The 27,935-nt window shown below is 46.4% G+C and overlaps 1 protein-coding gene across 2 annotated transcripts; it reads left to right on the top strand.

Moving 5' to 3' along the window:
* Positions 1 to 267: 267 nt before the first annotated feature.
* On the top strand, positions 268 to 27,056 carry LOC131208709 (uncharacterized). 2 transcript variants are annotated; one of them, XM_058201537.1, is made up of 8 exons: positions 268 to 336; positions 1,931 to 2,177; positions 19,151 to 19,307; positions 19,391 to 22,188; positions 23,149 to 23,265; positions 23,344 to 23,509; positions 23,596 to 23,789; positions 23,904 to 27,056. In XM_058201537.1, the coding sequence occupies exons 4-8, from the start codon at positions 19,459 to 19,461 to the stop codon at positions 24,117 to 24,119; spliced, it is 3,423 nt and encodes a 1,140-aa protein (XP_058057520.1). In that variant the 5' UTR covers positions 268 to 336; positions 1,931 to 2,177; positions 19,151 to 19,307; positions 19,391 to 19,458; the 3' UTR covers positions 24,120 to 27,056. The 2 variants fall into 2 exon arrangements, with proteins under 2 accessions (XP_058057520.1, XP_058057519.1); XM_058201536.1 differs by lacking the exon at positions 268 to 336 and adding an exon at positions 428 to 555.
* Positions 27,057 to 27,935: the final 879 nt, after the last annotated feature.

The raw sequence follows: 27,935 nt of genomic DNA, 5'->3' as shown, positions 1-27,935 counted from the left end.
TTTTACAATGTATAAGTTACATCATTCACGCAGCTACCCCTATTCGTTTTCTCGAATCTCTTGTTTCTCTCTCTTCTCACTCTCTCTTTCTCTCTATATTTCTCTCTCACGCGCGCACTGCAAAGCAATAGTTGACGCTGCTCTCTTTCGTTTCCGCTCGCGAGCGTTTTCGTGGTTGAGTAACGGGAAAACACTGGTCAGGGAAAACAGCTTCAACTTCAACAGAAACAACAAGGGAAACGGCTTCAATCGGTGTTCAGTGTTCACGTCGTTATTGTCGTCGTTGTGCGTTCGGGCCGTCGTCTTAGAGTATTCAAAGCGTGGTTAATAGTTCTGGTAAGGCGCTGTTTGTCGATCTACTTAGGATCTTTATCTGTTCACAAAGCACCAGAACAGTCGTGCGTGACCCATATAAACTGTTTGGGGTGGAAGTTGAACCTCTTTGCGATATACACAAGGCCAGCTCGTTGATGGTCTCACGTCATTGGCTAGGGCGAGAAAGTGGTGGTCAGCTAGGTTCATCGTTTCACTGAACGACAGAATACGTTTCATTTGGTTCGACTTTCAGTTTTCCGTACCCTTATTAACGCTACTATTTAGTGGGGGTCCCGTGAAAAGGTGGACTGAGCCGTCCCCGGTGCCAGCTAGGAGTAAAGGAGCTCTTGGGCGTGTGTTAGTGAAGTATCATTTTCTCGAAAGGATACGCACGGGTGTGTTGGTGCGAATCCCCGCAGCAATTTGACGTTTTGGCACGAGGCGAGCGCAAAACGCACGCACGCACGTCGCTGTTGTTTTCTTCTCACTTGCGTGAAGGTCTCGAAAGGGGTCCAGCGCGAGTTGCATGGTTGCAGATAACACCCCCGAGGGGCTGACGTTAGCCGTGGCTCTTCACCACTCCGCGCGCCGTCTAGCCAGGCAACGCAACTCGATTCTTCTGCATTGTGCACTCGTTTTCCATGGCCTTCTTTGTTCGCTTTGGAAGATATAATTGCTACCATTCATGCACTTAGTTCGCCTCTTACAATCGCCTTCTGGGAAGTGTATTGGTGTGGGCGCCATACGCATACTATAGTTCGTAAAAACGACCCCTTTTGTTGTACGCCGTTGTGGTTCAGAAAACGTGCGCCGCATTGCGTGTCATTTGACGCGACCGTTGGGTGGTGCGTACGACGCACATGTGTGACTGTGTGCGATTAGCCGCAGTAACCTTACATCGGCGTGTCATGTGGTGGTAGTGGTGGCGCGGGCAGTTTCAGCAGCTGATCGATAAGACAGATGATCGGAACCGGCCTACGGAGTTCACTGTTCTCGTTATCGTTCGTACGATATTTTCTTGCAATACATCTTTTTTTATTAGTTGCTTGGAATCTATCGGTTATCTATTTCAAAGCTATTTCAAGTTATGTTTCAAAGCTTTATCAGTATCAAAAGTAACTCCTTATCGACCGCGTTATCGATCGAATTTTGAATCGAGGACAATCAATTTATCTCCAAGCGCAACTGGCGCCCGTGCAACACTTTACCTGTCGCGCAACCAACGATTGACGTTTATGCAAATGCGCTCGCCATTGTTCGTCCTCGAACTCACCGCGCGCCGCACGGCAACCGGACAGTTCGTGCCTTCCGGCGGACGAAACAACTGCGGTTGGCACGCGTTCGGCAAAGGTCACGCCACACAACCGGTGTGTCCTATTGCTTCCAAAGTCCGACTCACTACCCTGTCCCGGCACAGCATAGTTGGCAGGCGAAACCCGTCGAAAGAGGCGCGAAAGATTCGCTCCAAAACGTACGAAAATAGCGCCGGTCGACGGGGGTTTCGGGGGGAAAATAGAAGAAATAAATCAACGGGAAGTTTCGTCAATAATTTTTCCGTCCACGGTCGTGGCGTGTTAGTGGTGCTTACTAATCGTGGTGGAAACATCTTCAACAGCACCACAAACCAACGGCAGCACAGCGCTTGGCAGGCCGCCGACCAGGGCTGAAAATCGGTTTTCCTCAAACACCACCACAAACACCGGTCGGGCGAAGGCCGTGTGTTTGGTCGGAGGCAGAGTTCTGTTGAGCCGCTCACGGCGTCCGGAAGGAAGGTCCCACCACCTTCGTTGAGTTCAACCAAGTGTCAAGGATGTGCCAGTTCCGAGTTTTCTAGCATCGTTCTACAGTGAAAGAGAGTTTATGTAAGTATTTCATAATCTATTGGTTATTTTTCACACCCCAACCTAGCGTGTCTTCGGGTTTCTTCATCGATCGCGTGTGTCGTAATGAGCATTATTATAACGTGGTGTTGCTTTATATTTTCGTTCTTCTGGTTGGTGAAGGTCAGACCGCACGTTCAATCCGCTTATTGATTTCTTACGGGCAAAAGAAACTGGAATGAAGAACGAATGAACCCTGATAATATTGGTTCAAAGGGCTGTGTCACGGTGTTCTTGTTGTCCACCAGCAAATGGAAAGATTCAAGCATATTAGATTGTGACGAATTTGGTAGCGGTTCTGGTTTTCTTTGTCACTAAACAAAACAGACTCTAATTCTCGAAACCCAATCTTCCAAACAGAATATAATTTTAAAGCATCCCCATGTAGCGGATGACAAGTGTTGGAAACTTGTACTCGGGCCTTAGTAATTTGGAAGCGGTAGCGATTTTCTTTTAGTCCAATATTTTATGAGGTTTATTTTCCAAGTACTTCTCCCAAACTGCAGGGAAAAATGATTCTGTGCAATTGCGACACGTACCAAAAACCCAGGCCCGATTAGAACCCGGCTGTGCTGACAGATGTGTGAGCCTGCGTCGGTCAGCTATCAGCTGAAGGAGAACCCGTGGGTGATGCCTGCATTAGTCATCTCTGCGTGGTCTGAGGCACGCTTATGTATTCCTACGGCACGTCTGGGTTTGCTATGCTGCAAACGAGTACAATCCCAACGCAGCCAACGAGGCGTGGTTGCATAACCAATCAGCATAGCGCAGAACCCGTTCCGTTCCGACTCTGCTGCAGAAACGCGTCTAGCGGCTGAGACTGCACCTGAAACCAGTTACCGTTATAAATCCCCACGCAGCCAACCGACTTGCCACCTGTCATCGTTGCCCTCAGTGCGGGCGTATTGCAGTCCCGTGGCGGTGGCGGAATGCACGGCACACTCTGTTTGAAGAACAGATATGAAGGTGTATATGACCTTGTCGCAAACCGAACCGCAGTGCTGGCGGCTCGAGGCGAAACTGGTTGCGCCAAGGGCGATTCGGTAGATATGGAAGCCGTTTCGTTTCGGTTGCGTTTTTTGGCTGAATCGGCTCGGCGAACTTGTTGCTACTTCCTTATCGGTCGGTGCAGTACTGTGCCGCAGTATGCACTGTTGCAGTTGTGAACGTGACCGCGGTGCGGAAAGGATCAGTCGTTGCACTGCAGCTGGCCGTGTAAAAGTAACTGCCACGGTAACTCTTGACATTGACCGCTCAGTACATTAACGACCGGAATTGGCATCGACCATTGATTGACCCTTGGCGCCTCTTCCTATGTCGTCAGGGATTGTGTGTGGATTATTGTTTCGGAACAGTGCTATATGCGTTCTTCTCTCGAATCCTTGCAGAGCTGGCAGAATTATTTCGAACATTATTATTCCGATTTAAAAAAAGGAGCTTAAGTTGGTAGAACATCGTTAAAACCGGATTCCACGGGAACGGTTCCCGAGTTAATGGCTGTCGAAAAGTGAATGATTTTCGCACCAAGTTTTCCCATCACACTAAAGCTCAGGAAAGAAAGTTCTCGCAAGTTTAAATTGCCAATCGGGCAGTTCTGCTTGCCGTGGAGTGTGGCAAGTGGCAAAACTGCAGCTTGACACTTTCGAGCAACCCGTCCTGACACAGATCCTGGTTAGTTGGGTTCTTTTTGTGGGGTTTGTTTAGTGACCAAACTTGTTGATTTCGCCGTGCGCCCAACTTTTTTCCGGAACATCACCCAGGGAAAACACCAGACATGGCCAATTGGTGTGTGAGCGATGAGAGAAACACAAAATAACGGCTACAGCGCAAAAAGCCCCACGCCGCCGTATGATGCGGACACGCGAGCCCGTTTGGCCGTGGTCGTTTCAGAAGCACGTATAATTGTGCTGGGCAGTGGTCGACTAGCAGCATTAATGCCGGTCGATGCTGCAGCATCCGAGGGACCACAAAAAATGACCTACTGCTAAAAACTTGGCCAACTGCAACAGTGATGTTGGTGCCCACACGAATGTCCTGTTCCGATTGAGAGTGTTCGGGACGGGATCAGCGCAATGGCAAAGCGAATGCTGTCGCTGGCAAAAAGCGACACGTTCTGGAACGTGTCGCTGACCCTACGATACCCTTCACGTCGTTCTTTGCGCCTTTGACGGTCCTGGTGAGGTTTGGCAAATGGCCAACTAAGAAGTACGCACTACACAGTAGGCACACAGCAGCGCGCCTTATAACAACATGGTGCTTCATGGCCTTCTTGTGCTTTTTTAACACGACCTTCGACAATTTTTGGTGTATTTTTTCACAATAATATTTCTGCGACATTCTGCTTTGTTGGTCTAATGCTTTCCTTTAGGTGTGAGTTTATTTGTACCACCGACCCGACGGCATAAAGCATGCAGTATAATATTTATGCATAACTTTGCATGTTGATTACCGAAATCGATACATCGGTCTCCGGGCGGCACTAATGGCACCTTGGCGGACTTGATGCTGCGGGCTGGCTTATGTTTTTATGCATCAGGCCAGCGGAGCGGGGATCAATGGTCGATTGATCGAATCACGTGTTGTCCGGTGACCCTCGTTGTTTTGCATTTTATTTGTGTCGCAAAGGCTTTTTACGTAAACAGGATAATTGGTTTGTGCTGGAGCAGTTCAATACTGGTCTGAAACTCGTAAACGTATTCAAAATTATGTGTGTTAAATTATGTACCATTGATGCGGTAAATTCGGTGTTTTGATAAGATGCCAGCACGACGCGATTGACTTTTCTGTGAGTGTTCTACTTGCCCAAAGTGTTGCTTCAAATGAAATTTTTCACAACAACTGAGGTGGTAAAACTAAGCGTAAAATATTTAATTTCTACCGTTGTTAAGCTAGATGTTGTGTACAGTATTTTATAAATTGACACTAGGTTGTTGGTAACAATACGTTTGTGACAGCTTAATCTTATAATCTTTTGAGCGATGGAAAGGGAACCAGCTGTGAACCAGGTTTACGGGTGCCCAATTCTGAACGGTGATAAGCGGTTTAATTGTGGAGACAGACCCCACTGATAAGGACGATGGCCAAAAACAGGTTGAACACACGAGCGAGAATGTGCCTAAAGTATCGTCAGTATCTTTTCAGCATTTTAATGTGCCTGAGATTGAATGGGTATGGGTAGAGCCTTTGGTTTATGCGAATAACTGTGGTTTTATGTATCATTCATTTATATAAAAAAGATCCGATAATGTGTTATACATGTTGCACTGGAGCAGCTGAGGGTTGAATGTTATCGGATTTGTCCCAGTTGGCATCCTCTCTATAAACTATTGTAGTTGGAAAAATAAATCATAGTATAACGACCGATTCCGCCCGATGGTGTGTTCGATAGTGAGAATTCGCAAGGCTCTCCGGATTGGGACATTTCTACCTATCGCAGTTATTTCACCAGCCGGCTGGTACACTTGTCAACCGTTTCCGTTTTCAACCGCCAGCATCATCTGGGTAGCGTGTCCACTTGAGCATGGCTCGATTATGGCCACGCTGATAGCTGTGCTACTTTCGCACCAGCGGGGAGGATAATTATTCATAATGTTCGCGCAAAGTGCTCCACAAATCGTTACATTACCGTGTCGCGGTTAGTCTTCACTGGCACAGGCATCCACACTTTTCCGCCGCCCATTCTGCCGTCCTGCGGCCATTATCGGCGCGAAAATGTAGTGTGGTGACATCCGTTGTGCGCTGACAGCGGATGAAAAAAAACAGTGAAGCTTCGAATGTATTCATCTTTACGCATAGCATTACTACGGACGAACGGTTCCGGTTCTTTGCTCGGCATGTAGTCCAATGCATGGCGGAAGCATGATATCTCTGCCGTCTGGTTGACGTGGCCCGGGAAAAAGAATGAAGTGAAAACTGTGAGAATATGCTTATGGTTACTATCTGCAAAAACTATATATCAATGTGAAAACATCGGTGAACACCACCAACCATTGATGCTGTGTGTTAATGGTTGCTCTATATCGTAAAATCGATTACGGAACCCATGATATAGTCCAGTTTTTTGGCAGCTTTTATAACACACAATAAAATAATGCAAACATTTTATGGTAAGTGTTTGACCTTCGGACGCTTCAAGATAAAGATTGTTTTTCGGGCATTCATTGGAATTATATAATATGTCGTAAAGCTGCTTCTCATTTGCTCAAAAAGTGTGAAAGTTGTTCATTTCTCTGCTGCGATCTTTGGTGATGTATTAGCTACTCATTGACCAAACGGAACTGGGATCGAAACTGTCATCCGCATACAAATCAAACCGAGCGGCTAATCGATTTTTGTTGTTCTAAGGCACATCTCGAAAACCTCTATAAACTGGAACACAGTGGTCAGCAACCCTCAATACTGCTTACTGTTTTCGCTGCGGATATGGCCACACTGGAAATTCCATCGTTAAAATGTCACTATAACTCAACATAAAAGGGTCACATCGATTCTCAAACAACTCTTCGCTCCCCAATTGCCATTGGTACTCTCCGACTCACCAAGCAGCGGATTATTTTAAGTTAACACATTGTGCCAAAGGCGGCCACATACATCACTTGTTTTTGTTACAGTTTTGTTTGGCGTTTACTTGGCAAGTTACTTTCCGATTTTTTCTTCTCCTTTCTCCTTTCCGACGGCTCGAACGAGTGTATGGCAAGAGCAGTCCTCCTTCTATCCCCTGAGTTCAATCCGATTCCTGCCACAGCTAGGTTTGCCCATGCCATGAAGTTGCTGGAAATTATGGGCTTTTGAAGGCTGTGCTGAAACCGACGGCGTCTGTGGCCGTTCGTGGGCTTGTAAGCGGCTGTTCTTGCTCAACAGTCGTTATGGAATTAAAACGAAACGATATAATTCCGATCCAGTTTGGATGATTTGTTATTTAAGCTGCTTCAGATCAAGCGGTCTCGTTGCCAAGCGAGCACGAACTGGTGCTTGAGAGGCAGTTTGTCATAGGGGCAAAGTGGATAAAAAGCTACCGCCAATATGTATGTTGTGATTCCACCACGAAGAAACCCACAGAGACGGGCGTCGTTCCTAGAATTTGGGTTCCTAGTAACAACACTAAAACAAGCCAAAGCTACTGCGCGCAAGGACAGGACAACCCTGTTGTGGTCGACCGACATAACATGTTTGCAGATTATCTGAGAAAAGGGGGTAAGGCAGGGTTGGGATACTTTTGGGCCAAGTAAATGTTAGTTTTGGCGTCTTTGCAACAGATAAAATTATACCGTGGTGCGTCAAGATATCAAGACCAACGGTAACTTCATTCTAGGCCGATATAACCTTTGGCATCAAAACATAAATAGCTATATGATATGGCACACTTTAAGTACATAATTTATTTTTCGCATATGTAAACCATGTGAAGCCCCTGTGCGATTGTGGCGCCTTTCTGTCTGTTTCGGTTGCCCACCTCGCTATGATACTCTGGACCTTATGAATTGTTTACCGCTTCGTTGTTACTGTGTGCCAATAGTTTGATAGATCATTTTCTATAAAAACAGGAATGATCCGACGAACCAAGACGGCAGCACAGTTCCGTGAACCCATGAATCAATTTCGCCAAACCACCCGGCGTGTTTGTACGCACGTGAGTGTAATAATCTAGCTCCGGGTGGCACGCTTTTCGATAGCCTTTTCATGAGCAACGACAGCCTGGTGCGTCACCTTTATGGCCTGGCGTCGTCGTCGTCGGCGACGTAGTCGTTGGCGCCGGCAAAATGTGTTTGATGCCGTCGTCACCGTGGCGTGATGTTCCCCGGGCAAAAGCCATCTGTTGTCGTGTCTGGCGATATGAAGGGAAGCAAGAAACTCCGTGTGCCAGGGGCAGGTCGAACGTGGAACGAAAAAGGCGTCTCATTTTATGCACGGTTAGCATGAATATCGAGGTGTGGTTGCGGCCAGGTACACCTTACCGAGTGGACGTTAATATGCGATGAATAATTATTGTCTGTTTACGCAAACACCTACGCTGGCGCATAATTCATGGTCGGTCTGGCACGATAAGGGATGGAAAACATTTGAGCTTTACGAATTGTTTGCACCGATGTAGAACATTTTAGTTACAAAAGCAAACAAATCGAACGTGAACACACATTGAAAAGCTTCATCGATGAAGGAAGATTGAAGTTGTCTGTCCGCAATGCCTTTGAAGTAGCAACTCGAAAGCATCAGAAATCGTTCCGGCCATCGGTGTAATCACATTTCGCAGACAGTTAGGCCGACCTCAGTCTGTCGTGTCACCGCATAAAGATGCGTCCATTGCGGCGGGTGCATATCTAGCATATGTTTATGATGCACCAACATGTTTATGGTCGTTGCGGTGAGCCCAACTAATGCAACGAGCGGCGGTGTCGGAGGCGTGGATTGGCCGAAGAGTGGTATAATTTCACTCGTTGCTCTCCGAGTGGAACCGAAAAGGGAACTGCAACTGCAGGAGTAATTGCGCAGCCTCTAATGACACAGTTTCCGCATCATGGTCAACATCCGAGGCACGGACAGTGATGGACGTAGAAATTACTCGTCCGCTTACCGGCACATGTAGTTTAAAGCTGGCGCATTTGTCTGCACCGAGCGGCAGGTCGAAATGCAGCGGGGAGGGCGACTGACGTGATCCATTTAACGACTTAGTTTGTTAGTACGTGAGCTTGTGCATCGTTCAGACCGGGATGATGTTCCCGGTGACACTAGTTAACTGGAGCGTAACGAAGTGTCGACAAAAGTTGCGTGAAATTGAAGTGAAAAAAGCACGCGTTGGTTGGTGATTAAATTTATGCTTTCCCAACATCGGCTGAAGGTCGTCGCGGTACCTTTTTGTGCTAATTTTTTCTGTTTTCTAATTATTTGAATTATTCAATCTGCATTCGTATTCAACATGGGTTGCATTTTAAAGATCAATTAGGCTAAATTTCGGATTCGGGGCAACAGCAGTGCTCGTGCTGTGATTGGGAGCCCGAAGTTTGGCAAAAAACCCATTGCTCGTTTTCCATATCTACAACCAGGCGGCTCCATCGATTAAGTTGCCCAGGCCCAGGGCGCTTGGACGCTGTGTGATCCTATACATTGTATTTGGTTGTTTTCGTGCAGCACCATCGAAAGCACTGTGACACTGACCGCCAAAGCGTTCGTCCTTTTCACCGGCGTCACAGTACTCCGTCCGTCTAGGGCGTCGGTCGATGGAGGCGCACGGTTTTGCACGAGCACGTCGGTTGTTGTTCGTTCGTTCGGTGCTGGAAAAAAGGGCCACCGTGGGCTCGGTTCAAGGTTTTGCTGCCTACCGACCGTAGTTCCGAGCCACCAGCCGCCTGGCGTGTTTGTCCCCGGAGCATAAGGCACGTGCCAAACAGGGAAGGGAGCTGGTTTCTTGAACCCACTGTGTCTCGCCCGCGTTGCCCATGACCGAGCGCAAGGACACGTGGTGGACTCCTGGTTCCTGGAGTCCGCCCATAGGCTCAGTATGCATGTTTACGGGTATTATAAATACATTAAGCTGTTTTTGGAATGCTTCTCTGGTGAACGAGCGTTGGGTTGGTGGGTAGCGCACGTGTCGTGCAATTGAACGAGACTAACCTAGAGCCTTAGAGGTTGGTTAGGATTAAAAATAAAGGTAATCAATCACATCGAAAGAGCAGATAAACGAACATATTATGCCTATAAACCCCGTGAAATAGGAGATGGTATTGTTTTTTTCTTTTGCGAATCCTTTTCAAGACATTTTACTACAGCGAACGGGCCAATGTTCACTATTGGATGTAAATTAATGTTTATTTCATGCTTGAGCGGTTCTATTTTTGCTAACATATTTTTGCTATCAGTCGCAGTTCCTTCCGGCTAAACTCGACGGCATGGTTATTAATTTCGAGTTCCCGACGTTACAATAAAGTGTCGACAGTTTGTCGGGAGAAAGCTTTGCTCCGAAACCGAGAGAGAGAGAGAGAGAGATCCTCGCCTTCTCAGCATGAACCTTTCGATCGTTGCGCTCTGACGATCGGCATTAATGATGAATCCGGGCGCTCACAGCATTTTGATCCTCGTGGGGTGTTCATTTGAACCGTTCGTATCTCTCGCTCTCGCGCTCTATTCTGCCGACTCGCTCTTTCGCATCGTATCTCTCGGTCGCCGTCTATTGTCATCCGATCGACCGGATTCATTCGTTTGTTTGCCAGAAACGGTACTGTGCGCTGTGGGTGTGAGGGTGTGATTGGCCCGCACTGTGATGTGCTGCTGGCCGCTTTCCCTGTTCCGATGAACACAGCAGTCTTGTTCAGCGAAGTGCCATCATTTTCGCTAGTAGTGGCTACGGATCCGGAGCGAACGGGCAAGATCGAACGTGGCCATTATTGAACAAAGTGCAGCAAACGGCAGAACCTTGCAACAAAGTTTCCCTTTTCCGCTCCCGCCCCTGCTCTAGTGAACTGCTGCGAAGCGAACTGTTACGCGTTTACGCGGCTTTGTTTTGCGCTTTGGTTTGCGTGGTCCGCGGATCCTTTGTGGCGGACGCTCGGGAGCGCGTTGACGCAATGTCTGTGAAGCTACATTTAAATCACGACGCCCCACGGTGAACTTCACACGACAATCGGTGCTTCCGTCGGTATCGGTGGTCCGGTGTCAGCTGTTTTGTTTATAATTACCCAACCGCGAAACGCGATCCTCTCGCTGGTGGTTGTGCCCCTACGTGACACGCTTTGTGTGTTTGTGTGCATCCCCGTGAGAAAAGGTATTTTTGAACAACCAAAACAAACCATTGGGCCCCAGCACGCACGCGTGTGTTTCGGTGCTAATTCCGCGCGCGACCTTTGTTGCGAAATTGTGTGACGCGCGCGTGCTGCGAGACTTTTTCGGCGCTTTTCAACGCCGTGTGGCCGCGTCCCGGCATACGCGGCTTCTCCAACAACGTCGACGTTCGCCAGCATCCGTGCCCTCCATCCCTGATCGGTCGTGTGTGAGTGAAGTCCGGAAAGTGATCGTTGTTTTCGTATATTATCAATCACGCGCTCACCTCGGAATCAGCGAAAAGTTCAGTAGCGGTCGAATGCTCTCCCGTGTCGGTTGCGCTGTGCGCGTCTGAAAACGTGTTCCAGCACGCGGACATTCACGGGGTTCTCTGCTTCCGTGCTCGATAACGACCCGTGGCCAGCGAGCGTGTAGCCAAGAGAAGCCTCCAGCGGAAGATAAGAAATCAGCGACCCAGAATCGGCCACCGAAAAGACGCGCAGTCAACCTACCGTTGGCCCGTCTCACGAACGCTTCTTCTGGCAGGATGTGTGACCGGCGTCGTTGCTACGGCTGCTGCTGCCTCGGTGTGTTCCGCGCTCCGTTATCAGCCTGAGCTGATCTACATCTTGTGCATCCCATTGGTGGCCGGCCAATTCAATATACGGCTTAGTGTTTAGTGTGGTTTCTGGTTTCCGATGCGCTACGATGAGGTGTTATCTGTGAGACGAAATTGTTGCACCACCTTCTAATCGTGTGTCCGCGGAAAACGAAGCAAAAGTTTTGTTGAGTGTATTACGTCCCGTGGTGGCCTGTGGGGTTTCTTGGAAATCGACAACATTTCGGTTTCACTATCGATGACCATCAACGGCCGGGGGCCGAGTTCCTTATATTGTTCGTGCGAAAAGTGCATGATTCCATGGTTTCTCCGATCACCGCAACATGACGGCAAGGATCGTGCTACAAACGATGGTAATGATGCATGCGGCGAAGGTTTCAGTGATAAGATTTCGCGGGATCGACAGCAACAGGCTTTTCAACGGTTGTGCTCTCTATGGTGCTTTACTTGCGTGATCGGTGATTAGATGATGCTCTTGCCGGTGCCTGTAAATGAAGCTTCTGAAATGTTCCGTCATCAACGAGAACGTTACACAACATCGGTTACGGCGCTAGACACGTCTATGATTTGGATTGATTAAACAATCGCCACTATAATGAGTAATTTACTTTCGATATCAATGTGGTATAGAGTTTTTTGTGAACAGACAGCGAAACAGCGTAAATAGCATTCATGTTGGTTCGTTCAAAATTATGATCGCCACAGGAGCACAATTGAATTAATTAGTATTAGAAGTATTAATTAATCACCGACGTTTTGCGATTTTGTCGTTCTTTCGCATTATATTGATATGTTTTCTCTGGGCTCGTTCAGCGGGCTCCAGGTGCTGAAGTACAACGCAAAGTATTTTCTGTTTCCGAATGGAACGTGTCTTTTAAAAGTGCAGGCTTTCGAGGAATATCAGACCCGGGTAGCGTCAAAAGGATGTACGCCAATATACTTCTCTATGTTGGGGGCAAATCAATAAATCAATAATAACGTCCAGGGACAGTACGTTACACGACTTCAAAGGACCATAGTTGGGTGATGCATTTTGAGCACTTCTCGAAACTGGCACATTGAATCGAAATGCCTTTTGTTTTACAAAGTTGCACACAGAATCGGTAGCCGTTGCCGAAAAGGCGGTTCGAAATCTGGATGACGATGGCATAAGTCCCAAACGACACTGGGGATATGTAGATACAATAAGCAATAATGCGGCCCGTGCATTTGTTCCGCTCGCTTCCGTGTGCCCATTGTGTGCGCTTCAACATAAACAATTTCGTTTTCCACATACTTTTTAATACACGCTTTGGCGTGCTGTTGTTTACTCCAGCGCCTAACTTCCGCTCCAGAATCATTGTACGACGAGTCTGTTTCGCTAAACAGTCATACACGTTGACCGGTATCTTCCGGTGCTTCGTGGATAATTTGTATCCAGACGAGGACTACATTTTTGGGCGATTATTTTTTTGACGCAAAAACACATTAATTTAATGACCAAACAAAATTTTGTTTTTTGTTGGGAAACTTTATTTTGTATGGGAATTCCAATAATTTATGTTGTTTTTATGTCACAACCGCATTTTAAGTTCTCCATCGTTCTTAATATGGATTACGATTAAAAGAGCCTTACACACACCGTTTGATAAAGCGGTTTTCGTATTATGCAAAATTTGGCTGGAGAACAAAGTTTGCCGTCCGCAAGAAGCTACTGCGGAAGGGACGTGGTTTCCCGAATAACTATTCACACGATTTCAACGAATGGCCCCGGGCGGCATATCGCTGAAGAATTTGGCCCCCGTACGGGGGGCGTCCGGAACCGGAAATATTGCGGAAACGATGCCGGGAACTATACGTTGCGGTAGAGGTAACGTTATTTCCTGTCCAAGTTCCGGGGAGCGAATGGGGAAAATGAACCTTACAGCATATGAAATTTCTCTGGGAATTCTTGCGCCCCGAAAGTGTGTGCATCACTCCCGTAAAGGGTGTTAATAATGTATGTGGCCACTCTCGACGATGGTAAGTCACAGTGCTCCGCCACCGGAGCCTGAAACCTAAAATACTTAGCGCACTACTGCTTGGTCTGCCAGCCACTGGCTTCACGAGAATTCGGAGAACCGGAGCGCATCATAAAATTCATTCTTTTTCATCTTCGGAAACAATTCACTCCGTCTCCGGCAATGCCGCGGATTGGAAAGATAAACACTAACCCCCGCCGAAGAAGAGGATGATCCAGTGCTTGCAGCATTTTAAAGATTTATGTGCCATGTCGGGGGAGTCCACCTAAGGGTCAGAGGTGGGAGTTTAAGAATAAAAAAAACATAAGGCCACGTTCTGCATAATTCAACTTTTCCAACTATTCAATGCAAACTCAGGTGATCGCGAGTGTGCTCCGGAATGGTAGCCGCACGGTTCTCTTCGGACCTTCCGCCTGAGATTCCGGTGTCGGCACTGAGGAGGAAATCAAAGCCGGAAGTGGTCGGAACGAGACGGAGGGCACATAATGGCACAGCATGCAGCGCACGGTAGATCCTCCCATCCTATTAGGCTATCTAGGTCAACGGAAGAATCCATTGCACTTTCGGGCGGTTTTCGGAAGAAGCCCACAGCGTGCCGTGGGGTTCAGATTCAGGTGAAAATGTTCATTTGTATTCCGTGAGAATTCGGACCGTTGTGGGAGAATCTCGATCCGCGTTTCCATGGGCAGCGAGTACAGAACATTGAAGCAACAAAAACCCGGTCCCAAATTATTACTCAATTGAAAACAGGGGGTCCAAGGGGGCACTAACGGAGCTTTTCTCCAAATTTTCAAGCACGAGACGATGACGCCGAAGCGAAGTTCGCATGGAATTACTACAGAGCGTTATGTTGGAGGAGGGCGTCTATTTTTAACCCACTAACGCGAATGCACATAACGACGAGAAACCACTACGCGGGGGTTTCTTTTGTTCGTGCACGAATTTGGCGGGATCCCCAGGATGTGACGTGATGATAATCGAGGTCACAAGGAGGGACGGGGTGTCTTCGGAGCATAATCCCGATCCTGGAAAGAGGATCCCTGAAGCTATTTTCTGTAATGAACGGTACGGCACACTTTGCTGTGTGCCGTTCGTAATCGAAGGACAACAGATTCGATGTCGGATCCATTGCATAACGGTGAGCTGCACAAAAACCAATTACCCTGCGCATCAAGACCAAGAACCATGTTGTCGCGTGCGATGAAACGGGGGTTTTTGAAGATGAAAGCACGAATTGATCAATACCGATAGGGAAAAGAGATGCCGCTTTTTCTAATCTGGACCGTGCGGCTGACGGAAATTATTAAGGCCTAATGAGTTCTGTCTGGTTTTACGCATGAAAGAAACAGAAAGGGAAATTTTTTAAAGAGCACACCGACTGCATTCGTTTAATTAAGATTCTCCCATTTGTCGCCTGAGTCGCCTCAGTGAGACACCGAGCCTGTCGCGCGATTGGAATGCACCTTTTATGCTGGGATCCCTGCCAACGCGTGCCTATTTATACGGGGGTTCATTCCCATTGGTGAGCAGCTTTTGATGGCGTCGTTGACCATGTCCTTGCCCGGTCTATTTTGCTGCTGACATTAAAACCATGTGGTCAACACCGGCTCGCCTAGCGGAAAAGGTTACAAGATGTTTGTTTCCGTTGGTTTTTGGATCACTTCCCGGCCGGGTTGCATGGGCGAGAGTCGAGCCGTGCAGCACTGTCTTTATGAGATCGATTCACGATTGATTGATGGGGGCAGTAATTATCTTATCATATTAGCGTAATTATCATGCTTGAATAGACCGCACTGTTTCGGACTGGTGCTGGAGGTTAATGTAACTATGTTCAACATCTTTGGAATTTGTATCTGTATCAATTGTTGTTATAGATTTTGAAAAGTGATCGATTGTGGTGAAACATTGCCCTTAGTTTCGGGGCCAGCTGTCGTTGGTTACTTGAAGGAATGCATCTCCATTTCTTCACACCGGCTTGAACAGCTGCCTGCCGTGTCGTGGTCAAAAGCTTTTCCAGTTTCACATATGCTTTACATTGTATTGCTTATTCAATTAAGGTCCCCCAGCACTTCTTGGCCAATATCTGGTGGCGAATGCGTATGCTTCTGACAGACGCACTCACATTGACATCGGCCCGTGATCAGCTGTTTTCAGTTCTCATTCACCGACGGAAATCAGCATGTTTGTGTCACGTTGTCTGCAACCTGCCGTCAGACGCTATTCCAACCTCCCCAATATTCCTCCCCTTCCCAATAGTTACTGGGTTTTTTTGCCATCATCGAGTCCACGCTGCTTCACGCGAACAGATCGGAGGTTAAACATTCGCAACAAGCAAGAGCAAGATAGAACCGGGATGGTGGTGGTGGTGACCGTGATTGACAGCTGGGAAACCGAACAATTACGCGGCATTCGCCGTTTCGTCTGCTGCAATATTGCGTCACATGAATTATGCATCCCTTCGTGCTCTTCGAGGCCGGGGGAAACTGGTCGGTCCGAGACAAGACAGCAACCCCGATGGTGCTGCAGGGGTCTCGGTCCAAGCGACGAATGAACTTGTCAAAGCCACACGAAAAGTTTCCACGTTTTGGTATATTTTTAAACATTTTTTTCGAAACAACAAACGCTGTGTGTATCTGTGCTCATTAGCTTGGCAGGGCCATTATTATTGTGATGTGTTCATCACAGTTTTCGACCGCAGTCGTGCTCTTTTACGGACATTTTTCAACACCGGACGGCCACACACGGGGGGTGTCATCCGGGGTGGGATGGTATTTTATGGACGCCATTTTATCAAGCAAAAATATTCCGCCGAGGTGCGCTCTGGCGTGTGAAACGAATCGAATGTAAGTATCCCAAAACAGAGGAGGCGTCTGCCAACTGTTGCCACGGGTAGCGGTGAATAATTCAAAATAAGCAACATTGTAGTCGTGTTGTTGTTTACAAATACTCTAGATCTCGCCAGGTATCTTGAATACCTAACTACCCTAAGTGATAGTCATCCCGGGGCCAAGAATTATGGTTTTGTATTAAGCTAAACCCAAAACATGAAACACTTCCAAACACATGTTTGATTTTCAGCTGGACAAATGGTAGACATACAACAAACATTATACGGCCACTCATAGGCCTACTCATTTTCGCTCTATTTTCTTATCGCCCGTCGCGTGGTGTGTCGTGTGTCTGATAGAGGGGGGTCCCCTATCTATTGCTTTGGTACGTTCCGAAATCCCAACCGCTATGAACTGGTGTGTCTGGGTCATGTTGCTATGATGAGGAAGCTTGCGTACCGGACGATCTAGCCAATGGCTTACCCGTTTGAGCAAGGTTGCTTATACAATCCTCAGCAAGCGAACTCGACGTTTGACGGTCATAGATTACTCGCATTGTTTTGGCGAATAATCTGGAAGGTTTGTAGTTGTTCCTTTCGAGAGAGAGAGAGGGAGATACCACAGCGTGTCGGCACAGCCTATTATGATAGTTGCTCCCAATTCGAACTCACGGTAACGGCAAACGACTTAGTTAAATATTTTTCTATTTCCATTGGTTACCAGCCAATCTTAATATCACCTAGCCAACGCGAGGACACCCCATCCCTGACCTTTTGGTCGGAGAAATGGTCGGTGGCGAATAATATAGGGCTCTCTTTGACCGAACCCTGCTTTAATAGGAAGCTTCATTTCTTCATTCATGCTGATAGTAACGAACTTCCGCGTGATGGTCATCTCATTTTAGCCGAAAAGGATTCACGAAAGGTCACCGGCACAAAATGGCGCATAATTTGGAGTAGCAAAAACCAATGGTTGAGGATCGTACAACTGATAACTCACTACCAGGGCCAGGGCACGACACATTGTGATCCGTTGCACAAAGCACAGCACAGGAAGGATCCCCGTCTTTGGCGATGATTTATGGTTGTTTGCAGTTACATATGCGTTTGCGTTCTTCGACGACGACTGTCAACCCTGGTCCATGGTTCGGATAGTTTGACAAATGATATCTTTGCGTTTGTCTGATGGCTGCGTCCATCATCGTTTCAGTGCTGGAAAGAATCGGTAATCCATCCTCCGGCTGTCGTTGCGTTGCTTTCATTTCCGATTCTAAGTACCTTACCATTATTATTACATTCCAGAATGTTTTCACTGCACATGCACAGTTGAGCAGCATTTCTATTTTTAATGTTGCCAAGAAAAATACTTTCAATACCACGAACTAACCGTATTCGTAGGACCCTTCGGACCTTCCCAACCATTCGCAGAAAGGCTTTCCCACCAAGCACCAACGGCAAACCATTGTCTTATTGTTAAGGGATGTTTATAGTATCGCGTTATCGATATTCAGCTTGCTTATCACATCACTATATCACTACAGCTGTTCGCTCAGCCATGGAATTAGTTTTATTTCGGTGCTCCTACCGGTTGATTGGTACAAGCAATCAATTTCATATCTTTATTGATGCTTGCTACAGTAGATAAGGGAATTGATTCAAGGTAACGTGCATCGACCGCACTGGTTTATATAATTGGCTTGTTGTAGCTGTAATATCGATATAATTGTTCAAATTGGGCCCTGCGCTGAAGGGCATAGTGGTACCTGGAATTTGGCAAAAGACAGGAGGTAAAAATAGTTTTGCCTTTTTGCGGTTAGCATACCACCCCGTGTGCACCAAAGGTTGTTGCAGCCGCAGCTTATTGTGTTACACTTATTCTAATTCAATTGAAACCAACCATCTTCGCGATCAGCTAGTTCCTCAGCTTGTCGGAAGCAGCTTTTGTATTTCAATCTGACCCAATATACTCGGGGCGTGGCGACATTAGCGGTCCCTTAGTTGAGGTCACAACGCCGGTTTACGCCGGAAAGAAGTGACACCAACCGTGCAAAAGACGCTCGACACGCAATTTTTCGTGTCAATTGTATGCGCCCTTACCAGACATCCGGGCAGCGAGTGTCCTCAACTCTTACAGTAGATGGCCACCCATACGACGACCTTCTGCTGGTTGCCCGGTTTCTTAGGTGAAGGTTTTAAAATGCTTTACAAAATTACAATTATGTGTGATTATCAATAAAACCAACCGAACTAAGAAACTCTTTGGGTTGTTTGGCGGCTTTTCAAGACCAACGCAATTTCTAGGCTCAACTTTTGACGATTTTTTTAAATTGCTACCGATCGTTCCGTTTATCTAACCTTAACCTGCTGTAGGCCAGCTGATTGAGTGTAATGAAATAATTGATCGTATCCCTAGGGGGGTATGCCAAGTGCTGTCAATTGCTTCTTATGCTTCGCATGCATCACAACAATTCGATGCTTCCGCTTCGCTTTCGAGTTGCAGCTGACCCGTGGTGTAGTTTTCGATTACTTAATTGTCTCTACCGTGTAGAGCGTTTGTGAGCCAGTCGATCAAAAAACCACATGGAATAGGACCGAATGAAACCGTGTTCCCTCGACGATCCGCGATCAATTTGATTCAATTGATCCCGAGCAGCTGACGTCTGCCGTTAAAGATTATGCAACTTCTGTCGTGTGGTGAGGCGCAGCAGTACGATGAGTACTGTACGGTTGTCTTTTTCATTTATCTCTTCAACAACAGATTCGTCAGATTGTAAGGAATAGTATCCGGATAAAACCGCATGGACGCCTTTTCAACGAAACGTAGGCCACAGTACGCGACGGACGGTGATTTCCACTCACCGACACCATATTCTAAACAAGCACAGCGAAGAAGGAATATTTTTTCCGAACAAGAGGTTAGCCCATACTACGATCACCTAAAGATCATGCGGTTTTTACTTACATATGGATTGCCTGTTCTTACAATTTTGTTTTGTAGGTTTTCCGCATGCTCGCCCCCCAATTGGATCCATTAGCGAGGCGTCACGATCGCCATAATCGAGAAGAATGGATATTATCAGAACGCCTGGAAATATTAATTTTAATAGTAACGACAGCAGCGGCAGTCTTGAGCCGCTGTTGCGTAGTCCCAAGCCAAAGGACAATAATGGGCACCAGGGAAGCTCAATCGCATCCGGTCAGAATCCCGCCCACCATTCATCCTCTAACGATCAGCGTCCGAGTGGGAGGAACGGCCTAAAAGCTGGCAGTGTTGACAGTCAACCTATTGTGCCCGCTGTGCAGCAACAGGAGCAGCAAAACAGGGGCAGTGGTAGTGCGCAGTTGCGACAACCGCCACAATGCCCCTCGACTGACTCGGGCAACAGTTCCAGTGTGAGCAGCAGTAGCAGCAGTGGCGACGGTGGTGGTCGGAGTAATAGTAGTAGTGCCAGTGCCTCCGGGGTTAATGTCGAAGATCCAGAGACTAAACCGCAACCTCCTTCCGGTGATAGCGTGATCGCTGATCAACAACAATCACGCACGACGGCGACGGTCAATCGCAATGTGTACGTGAACAAAACGTACGACTGTGGTAGTGCTAGTGCCGATGGCGATGTCGGTTCCGTGTCCGTGGTTTCGATCGACGAAGGTATCGACGAGCCTTCCAGGTCGGTGGGACCGATCGTTTCTGGTGGTGTTGGTGATGGCGGCTGCGGCGGCGGCGAGGAAGAGATCAAACCTTTGCTCGAGATGACCAACGAGCGTCGGAAGAGGAAGAGCATTGTGAAGAGCCCCTCGAACCAGAGTTTTGGCGAAAAACCGGCACGGCTGCTGAGTCTACAATTTTCGCAACCGGAAGGCGTGATGGTTGCCGAACGTCCTGTGCACCACGTGCAGTTTAGCAGCGCCAAACAGCACTTGGATTCGGACGCGGAAGGGGGCGAGCGACTGACGCTGCTTGGTGAAACGGGAGGTTCTGGCGACGCCGCGACGGGTTCATCGGAACCGATGTGGCCGCCGACCAGTCCGGTCGGTAGTATCCTGTCACACGGTTCAGCATCTTCTTCATCGTCCGGCTCATCGTCATCATCTTCCTCGAACGGCAACAGCTCGCTCGGAGCGTACGCTGAAGCACGACCACCGGATGGTGGTTGGGGCTGGGTTGTCGTCTTCGCCTCGTTCATGGTGAACCTGATTGCGGACGGCGTAACGTTCAGCTTCGGTGTAATGTACATTGAGCTGCTATCATACTTTGGCGAGGGCAAGGGCAAAACGGCCTGGGTCGGATCACTCTTCATGGCCATGCCGTTGCTCTGCGGTCCGGTAGCTTCGTTTCTCACCGATCGCTACGGTTGTCGCAAGGTAACCATCATCGGTTCGATACTGGCCTCCGGTGGCTTCGCACTATCCGCGTACGCCACCTCGATCGAGATGCTGTACCTCACGTTCGGTATAATGGCCGGATTTGGACTTAGCCTGTGTTACGTGGCAGCCGTGGTCATCGTTGCGTACTACTTCGACAAGCGACGCTCGTTTGCGACCGGTCTGTCCGTGTGTGGCAGCGGTATTGGAACGTTTATTTTCGCCTCCCTTACGCAATTCCTGCTGGACGCGTATGGATGGCGCGGTACGACACTCATACTGGCCGGCGTCTTTCTCAATATGTGTCTCTGTGGGTTGCTGATGCGTGATCTGGAGTGGACAACACACAAATCGAAGCAACGGCGCCGCCGCCAACAGCAGCAAGCGGACTCGGTCAGCACCAGCACCAACACGGCTGGCGGTGCCAACACAACCGGAGGGCTCGTGAACGGCTGCATCGTCGGTGAAGGAAACGGTGTGCTGGCAACTAACGGCGGCATGGGTGGTTTGTCGGAACCGATGAGTAACCAGCAAGCGTACGATCTCGACGATCCACGTCTATTCAGCTCACTTATCACGCTTCCAACGTATCTGCAAAACGGTGCCTCCGGACACGAAAAGATTCCGCTAGAACTGCTTACCATGCTAAGCAAACAACGCAACGTGCACGATCACCATTTGCTCCAAAGCTTTCCTCCCAAGATGAGCAGTTCGCACAGCTTCAGTCAGCCCCTCTCGCCGCCCAGTGGTGGTGGTGGCGATCTTGAGGAGCACAGTGTAGAATTGGCACCCGGTGACGACGCAAAGGAGGTGGAAGGTGAAACGAAAGTGAACAGTAACGAGGCAGGTCAGCCATCGCGTCAACGAGCTGCCGGTGAACAGCGAGCCGGGGCAAGAGGACGGAACGCGGCCGGCCAGAGGCAATCGGCCGCCCAGTACGACCACGAAGGGCTTCCCGTGTTCCTGCGTCGGGTGCACAGCCACAGCACCCGCGGTACAAATCCGTCACTAACGGCGACTTCGGCGAGCCCCCATCACACACCGACGACGACGACCGCGTCCTATCTGAAGGACTTGCGCATGCATCGCCATTCGCTCACGTACCGCGGTGCTATGCTGAACATTCAGCGCTACCGGCTGCGTGCCTCCTCCTGTCCCGACATCTACCGCAACTCGATGACGACGATCGCCAAGGAGAAGTCGGCCTGGTTCCAGGGTGTGGAAGAGTTCCGAACACTATTTGTCAGTATTCTGGACTTTTCCTACTTCTCCGACATGCACTATCTGCTGTTTGCCGTGTCCAATTTTTTGCTCTACACGTTCTACGATGTACCGTACGTGTACCTTGGGGACTATGCTACGCAGATTGGCTTTAGCCACCAGCAATCATCCCTGCTGATCTCGATCATCGGTATCCTCAACATGGTGGGCGAGGTAAGACATGTTTACCATCCTAACTTCCAGTGTGTGTTCAATGGCTGCATGTTTCGTTGCGCTTCGTAGACTGTAGTATTTGTAGAAGGATTCACCAGCGTAAGGTGCTGACAGAGCTCGTTTCGTTCTTGTCCCATACATCGTTAAAGATACAGCAACAATGGACGCAACTCTGCCAATTATTGGCAAGGCCAATTTTTTATTGCTTGCGAATGTTAGGTTGCGCACATGGAGATTGTGTATCGCTTCGCTCACTGTTCTGGTCGCGTTTCGTGTTGCTTTATGTTCGGTGTAAAATAATAATGTTGGACTGTGGTCATTCAGTAACGGCGAACAACCCTTTGTCGTCTGTATGCATGGCTTGCGCATGATGTTCGTCAATTTTAAAAATCGCACCGATAGTTCATATCAATTGTATTCATCTCCGTCATCATGAGTAGGCATCGTTGAGTGTAATCTTGCTAGCAAAGCTGCACTCAAGCATCTTGCATTTCTTGTATTCGTTATGCATTTCAATCACATTCTGCGGCAGCTGTGCGTACGATTTCGCTAAAAGTTGACGAACAAGCTAACGAAAGCTACCAAATTAATAATATCAACTGTATTTCCAAGCAGATGAGACAGATGGAGAGTTTTTGTATTTCTTTGGAAGGGTGAGCAAAATATGTACCATCGTAAGGCAATTCGATGAAAAAAAGATCGACCAATACGAAGGATGATCAGTATTGAACCCATTTTACTCAAACACTGATACACTACACATTCCTCTGCACCTGGGTTGTGGTTAATTTATGCCATTGTTCCCTATAGATGTGTTTTAAAATGTGCGCGTGTGTATATGTTTTTGTGTGTCGTCGGTCGTGATTAGAAGTCGTATTCTCTCAGCAGTCACTAAGCGAAGGAGTGGCCCGTCGATATGGTCCTATGATCGGTGAACTAATGTTTCCTTTATTCGTACAGGTTGTGCTCGGGTGGATGGGAGATCGGAAATCGGTGAACGCTAACTACACGTATGCGATCTGCATGGGATTGTGTGGAATAGTGACTGCCTTGGTACCTTTATTTAAAGATTACACAGTAAGTGACAATGCTATATTTTATAGAGCTGGATTTGATTCGAATATCACTTATACATGTTTTTCTGTACTTTCTCAGCACCTTTCGGCTCTAGCTGGAGGTTTTGGTCTGTTCATAGCAGCAAACTACTCGCTGACCAGTATTATCCTGGTGGAACTCATCAGTCTGGAACGTTTCACGAACGCCTATGGACTGTTACTTTTGGTACAAGGCGTTGCCAACCTGGTAGGACCACCATTGGCAGGTAAGCTTTATTTATCGGTTCACTACTTCCGTTGTGACAACAAAGCATGTAATATTTAACACATTCACACTTCCTTTCTATTTCAGGGTGGATCTCAGATTTAACCGAATCGTACGATTTGTCCTTTTATTTGGCTGGGTTTTTCATTGTGGTTTCCGGTGCCCTGCTGTTGGTGCTTCCTATTTTGTCGAAGGTTCGCAAAACGATCGAAACTCGTCGCCGTAGCTCGGCCCGTGCCTCCGACGATACCGCCAGCGAGGAGGCTAATTTTGGTAAAAAGGTATGCCACTTTGTCACGTTTGCTCTTTTTAGCTTCTTAGCTTTTAGCTTTTAGTTTTTAAAAGCTAAGTTTCTTTGGCTTCTTTGTCATTACTTGTTTCGGTTCATTTTGCAGATTTCTTCCGGTAGTGGCCACCAACATAATAATAATCTTTCTTCGAAATCGATTGTTATGGATCTGAAAACGACGGTCAATGGCAACAACCAAAGTGTAACTGAATGCGACACGAAAGGCTCATCACCAAACGATTTACCTACGACGCGTACGACTGCTGTTTACGCTGATCACGGTTTTGGAGTGGATAGTAAAAACGTTGGCGTAACTGTATAAGGTAGTTGGCAAGGAGGGCGAGTCGCCAACGGGTCGCCAGCGTGTGACTTCGACGGGGGATTTGTGCCCGATCGATCGGTTTCTTCCATTGACGCAGCATATGCAGTTTACGAATGTAGTTCATGTAGCCAGACAAATTAGTTTTTTCATCGTTCTTATTTAGAAAGTGTCCCATTGTTTCTTCCCATTTATCAATCAAAATCATCATTGAATGGTGAAGTGAGCTAAACCATTGAATTTAAATCCCTTAAAGTAGAGCGTTTTTTTTTAAAAACAGTATATGCATGTAGATTGTCGAACACGAAATGAAACAAATAGAGCATTGGGCGAAAGCCTAGATACACTTTCAGCACAAACGACCGATATCGTGCCCGATAGTTCGAGATAATAATTGCAAAAGGTAACAGTATAAACGACGATTACGATATATATACCTCATAATGTACGAAAAGCTATGCACTCTTCACAACACACGATTTCATTGTGTGGTTTGCTAAAGGCAAAATTCAGCTTCCGTTTTTATTTGACATAACTGGTTTGTATCCCTGCTTTATTGATTTCGAATATATGCCACATTCTTTGAAATTCATGAAATGTGTTGAACTTGGTTTAACATAGGTCCTAATTCATTTTAAATCGATTGGCTGACAAGGAGTTTCTGGCAGGATAGCAACTGTATCTAGATAACGTATAAAACCTTTTTGAACTATAGTCTTCTGATGCCCAATGTAAGAACATTCATCACGTTAGGTACAGATAATCATGAAATGAGAATTGATGCAATGAAACCAAAGTTGATGTTTCATTTTAGAAACGATGAATGTTGAATAAAAACTAAAACCGATTGGCTCATTTGTATGTAACTATACAAAAAAATAAGGCGAAATCAATAATAAGATGGCAAGATGTTCACTGCTCACTAGTGCTCGGCAGAATGTGTTTTTTTTCACTTAACAATCTTTCACTTCTCAACGGTTAATATGCACGAACCGATCAATTTGAGCATTAGTTTGAAGTTTATGCTTCTGCTGTGCAGCAGAAGAATACTATTTACAGCAAATCATTTGGTGGAAATGGCAAACTTCATCTTTGAATCATACAAAACTGCTACTTGCAGATGGATTTCGTAGTGGGCGATGCACGGAGCGCAGAAATAGTAATTAAAATATGAATCAAATCTGAACAAAAGCATGTGTAATCTCTATTTGGTGGAGGTTGAGTTTTCGAACAACCGATCGACACGAAATCGTTGCGACTATTGGTAAATAATAAAAGATTTTTGGAAAAAAACTCTCCTTTAATGGAAACCAACTAAATTTTTGAACTTTGAAGCGATGGAACAACCAACAATTCTGCAAAATAATATAAACTGAACAAAGGAGATGTGAACGAGAACTGACATTGTGCGTGTAACACTAGAGAGAGAGAGAGAGAGAGAGAGAAAGAGAGAGAAAGAGAGAGAAAGAGAGAGAGAGAGAGAGAGAAAGAGAGAGAGAAAGAGAGATAGAGATACAGAAGCATAAAAGAAATATTCATCAGCTGTGATCACCTAGCATATTAACAAGCAAACTAAACTAAATTGAATTAGTAGAACAAAGCTAACCAGGAACATCAACACGTTGTTAGAAGATTATTGAAAGATGGAGAAGTAGAACACCAGAATCGACATGAGAGGCAGTAATCACTAATCAGGTGGTGCACCGGATGAATCTGGCAGAATATCGGAAGCTCGAAAGTATGAATAGATAAAAGACCGTTTTTTAGTTCTGTTTGCAAAAGTTGTTTCTGTGTATGAAACGAATAATTGTAAAATATTAATCAATTCTACTTTTGTTGGAATGTAAAGATGTAGCGAGTGAACATTATGGAGACGGTGACGCATCGATAGCCACCGATAAAGCGAAACATACAATATAGCTATAGTAACTATCACTTAAAATGGGATCAAACAGCCAGGGCGAGAGGCTCTCCAATAGATTGTGTAAACATGCATACGATTAAGTTGAACACTCTGCCAAACAAAATGGAAGAAAATGACAAGTAGAACAGATAAACAAATTATAAGTAAACTATATAAATCAGCAAATCAAATATATTTTTAAGCAGGCGTGTTTTTCACAGAAATCCCGTACGTCAAAAAGAGAGCGAACAGTAAGAAATAATTGCATGAAGTGTGAGTGGATTTGGTACGGTTGTAAAATCTGTTTTGATGAGAAATCATACAAAAGGAGTGTTTTTGGTTTTTCAATATTTAAATTCAAGTTGCATTCTGTTCAATGGTACTCGTACCAATTATGAATTTGGTTCAAGAGACTGGAAAGGTAAACAAGATCATGCTCTTGCAGTGGCGGTTGCCGGTAGGTAGACTGTACCCATCTGCCGCAGTGCTCATGGAGTTCTGGTAGCAAAGAAATTATGCAAAACAAATTGTAGTAGAGCGTAACATAGTATATTTAACTTAAAATCTTTTCGAGACATACTAGCATAAAGTATGTTTTGCTGGAAAAGTGTAAATCGAAAGAACATCTGAGAACCACACAAATATTACGCCCATGAGAATGCATGGCTTTTGGTATTTACATTAACAAACTTTAAACCAAACAATTGTTACATAAAGAGAAAGGATGAGAGATCTTTTTCGACATTTGTACACTGCGCTAATCGCATTGAAAACTTTTTTGTTTACTTTCGAAATTGAATACTTCGTCGAATGACATGTAGTGTACGTAATAGTATTTGCATTCAAACATGAAGAACTTCCCATAAACACATAGCATAGAGGACACGACAACCAAATTGATAACATTTGACTTGATGCCCATTCACTGTTTGTTCGAGTGTGTGAAGGGTTCGATTAGAAAATGGATAATGTCATTTAGCGAACAAATTATAGAAAAAAAAATCTTAAATAAAACCAGTTTCAATCGAACGTTGCGAGCGACATTCACTGTTATTGTTTGTTAGTTTTATTTCATTAGGAATAATCGTTGCTTACTATCTAGTATAGCCTAAGAAAGATGTCATGTTGGGACGTGCTTTCTTTTCCCGTATTAAGCACGAATTGTTGGGTTCAAGTAACAGACTTCGTATATCTAACACGGGTATGACTAACTATCGATCTTAAAAGTTGAAACCTTTTTTTCAACTGAACGGAAGTCTTTATGCGGACTATAGATCGAAGACTATAATCGAATTGTATTAATTTAGTGCTCGGGCATTTTGAAATTGATACGAATTGCTCATAAATATAGATTGAAATATGAAGCACGTGACACCGATCGATGGCACAGTCGTATGGTTGAATGGGGGGCCTTTTGTTAACCTACGGGCAATACTTCTATAAACGTTGGAGTTTTTTTTATAATAACTTAATATCACTCGCAAGCAGAATTCGCCGTGTTGCGTCAATCTCTAATTTCTTAGGTACCACCGTCAATAACCGCTTATAGACAAACCCTGAAAAAACTTGGGAAAACTAAAAAAAACAGCAGAATTGGGTCATTCCCGACTCCTGGTTCGTGCTATTAAAACAATCTTTCTCAAACCGTGGCACATCACTTGTCACCCCCTCGACTTGTCTGCGGAAAAATGTGTGCCACGCCAAGCCGAAAACCACTAGCCGGTAGCATAAAGAAGACTCCCTTTTGGAAAGGGAGCAAAGTATGTATGGTTTCGTACCGCAAGTCACGGACGGTGCCAGTTTTGGGCAAATGTTGGGGGAAGCAACCAGTCAAACCCGGCACAACAAAACTTCAGTCCGGCGATGATTCGCCTTCGCTGTACGATCGCGCAGGACGCGCCCGTGACGTTGCCTCG

This window comes from Anopheles bellator, chromosome 2 (genome assembly GCF_943735745.2).
Source record: "Anopheles bellator chromosome 2, idAnoBellAS_SP24_06.2, whole genome shotgun sequence".
NCBI classification, from domain to species: Eukaryota; Metazoa; Arthropoda; class Insecta; order Diptera; family Culicidae; genus Anopheles; species Anopheles bellator.
This window is presented reverse-complemented; position numbering and strand designations above follow the sequence as displayed.

Coding starts and splice junctions, on each gene's coding strand:
- LOC131208709 (XM_058201537.1), top strand. CDS start 19,459: ATGGATATTATCAGAACGCCTGGAAATATTAATTTTAATAGTAACGAC. Junction 22,189..23,148: donor TCCTCAACATGGTGGGCGAG/GTAAGACATGTT, acceptor TTATTCGTACAG/GTTGTGCTCGGGTGGATGGG. Junction 23,790..23,903: donor AGGCTAATTTTGGTAAAAAG/GTATGCCACTTT, acceptor TTCATTTTGCAG/ATTTCTTCCGGTAGTGGCCA.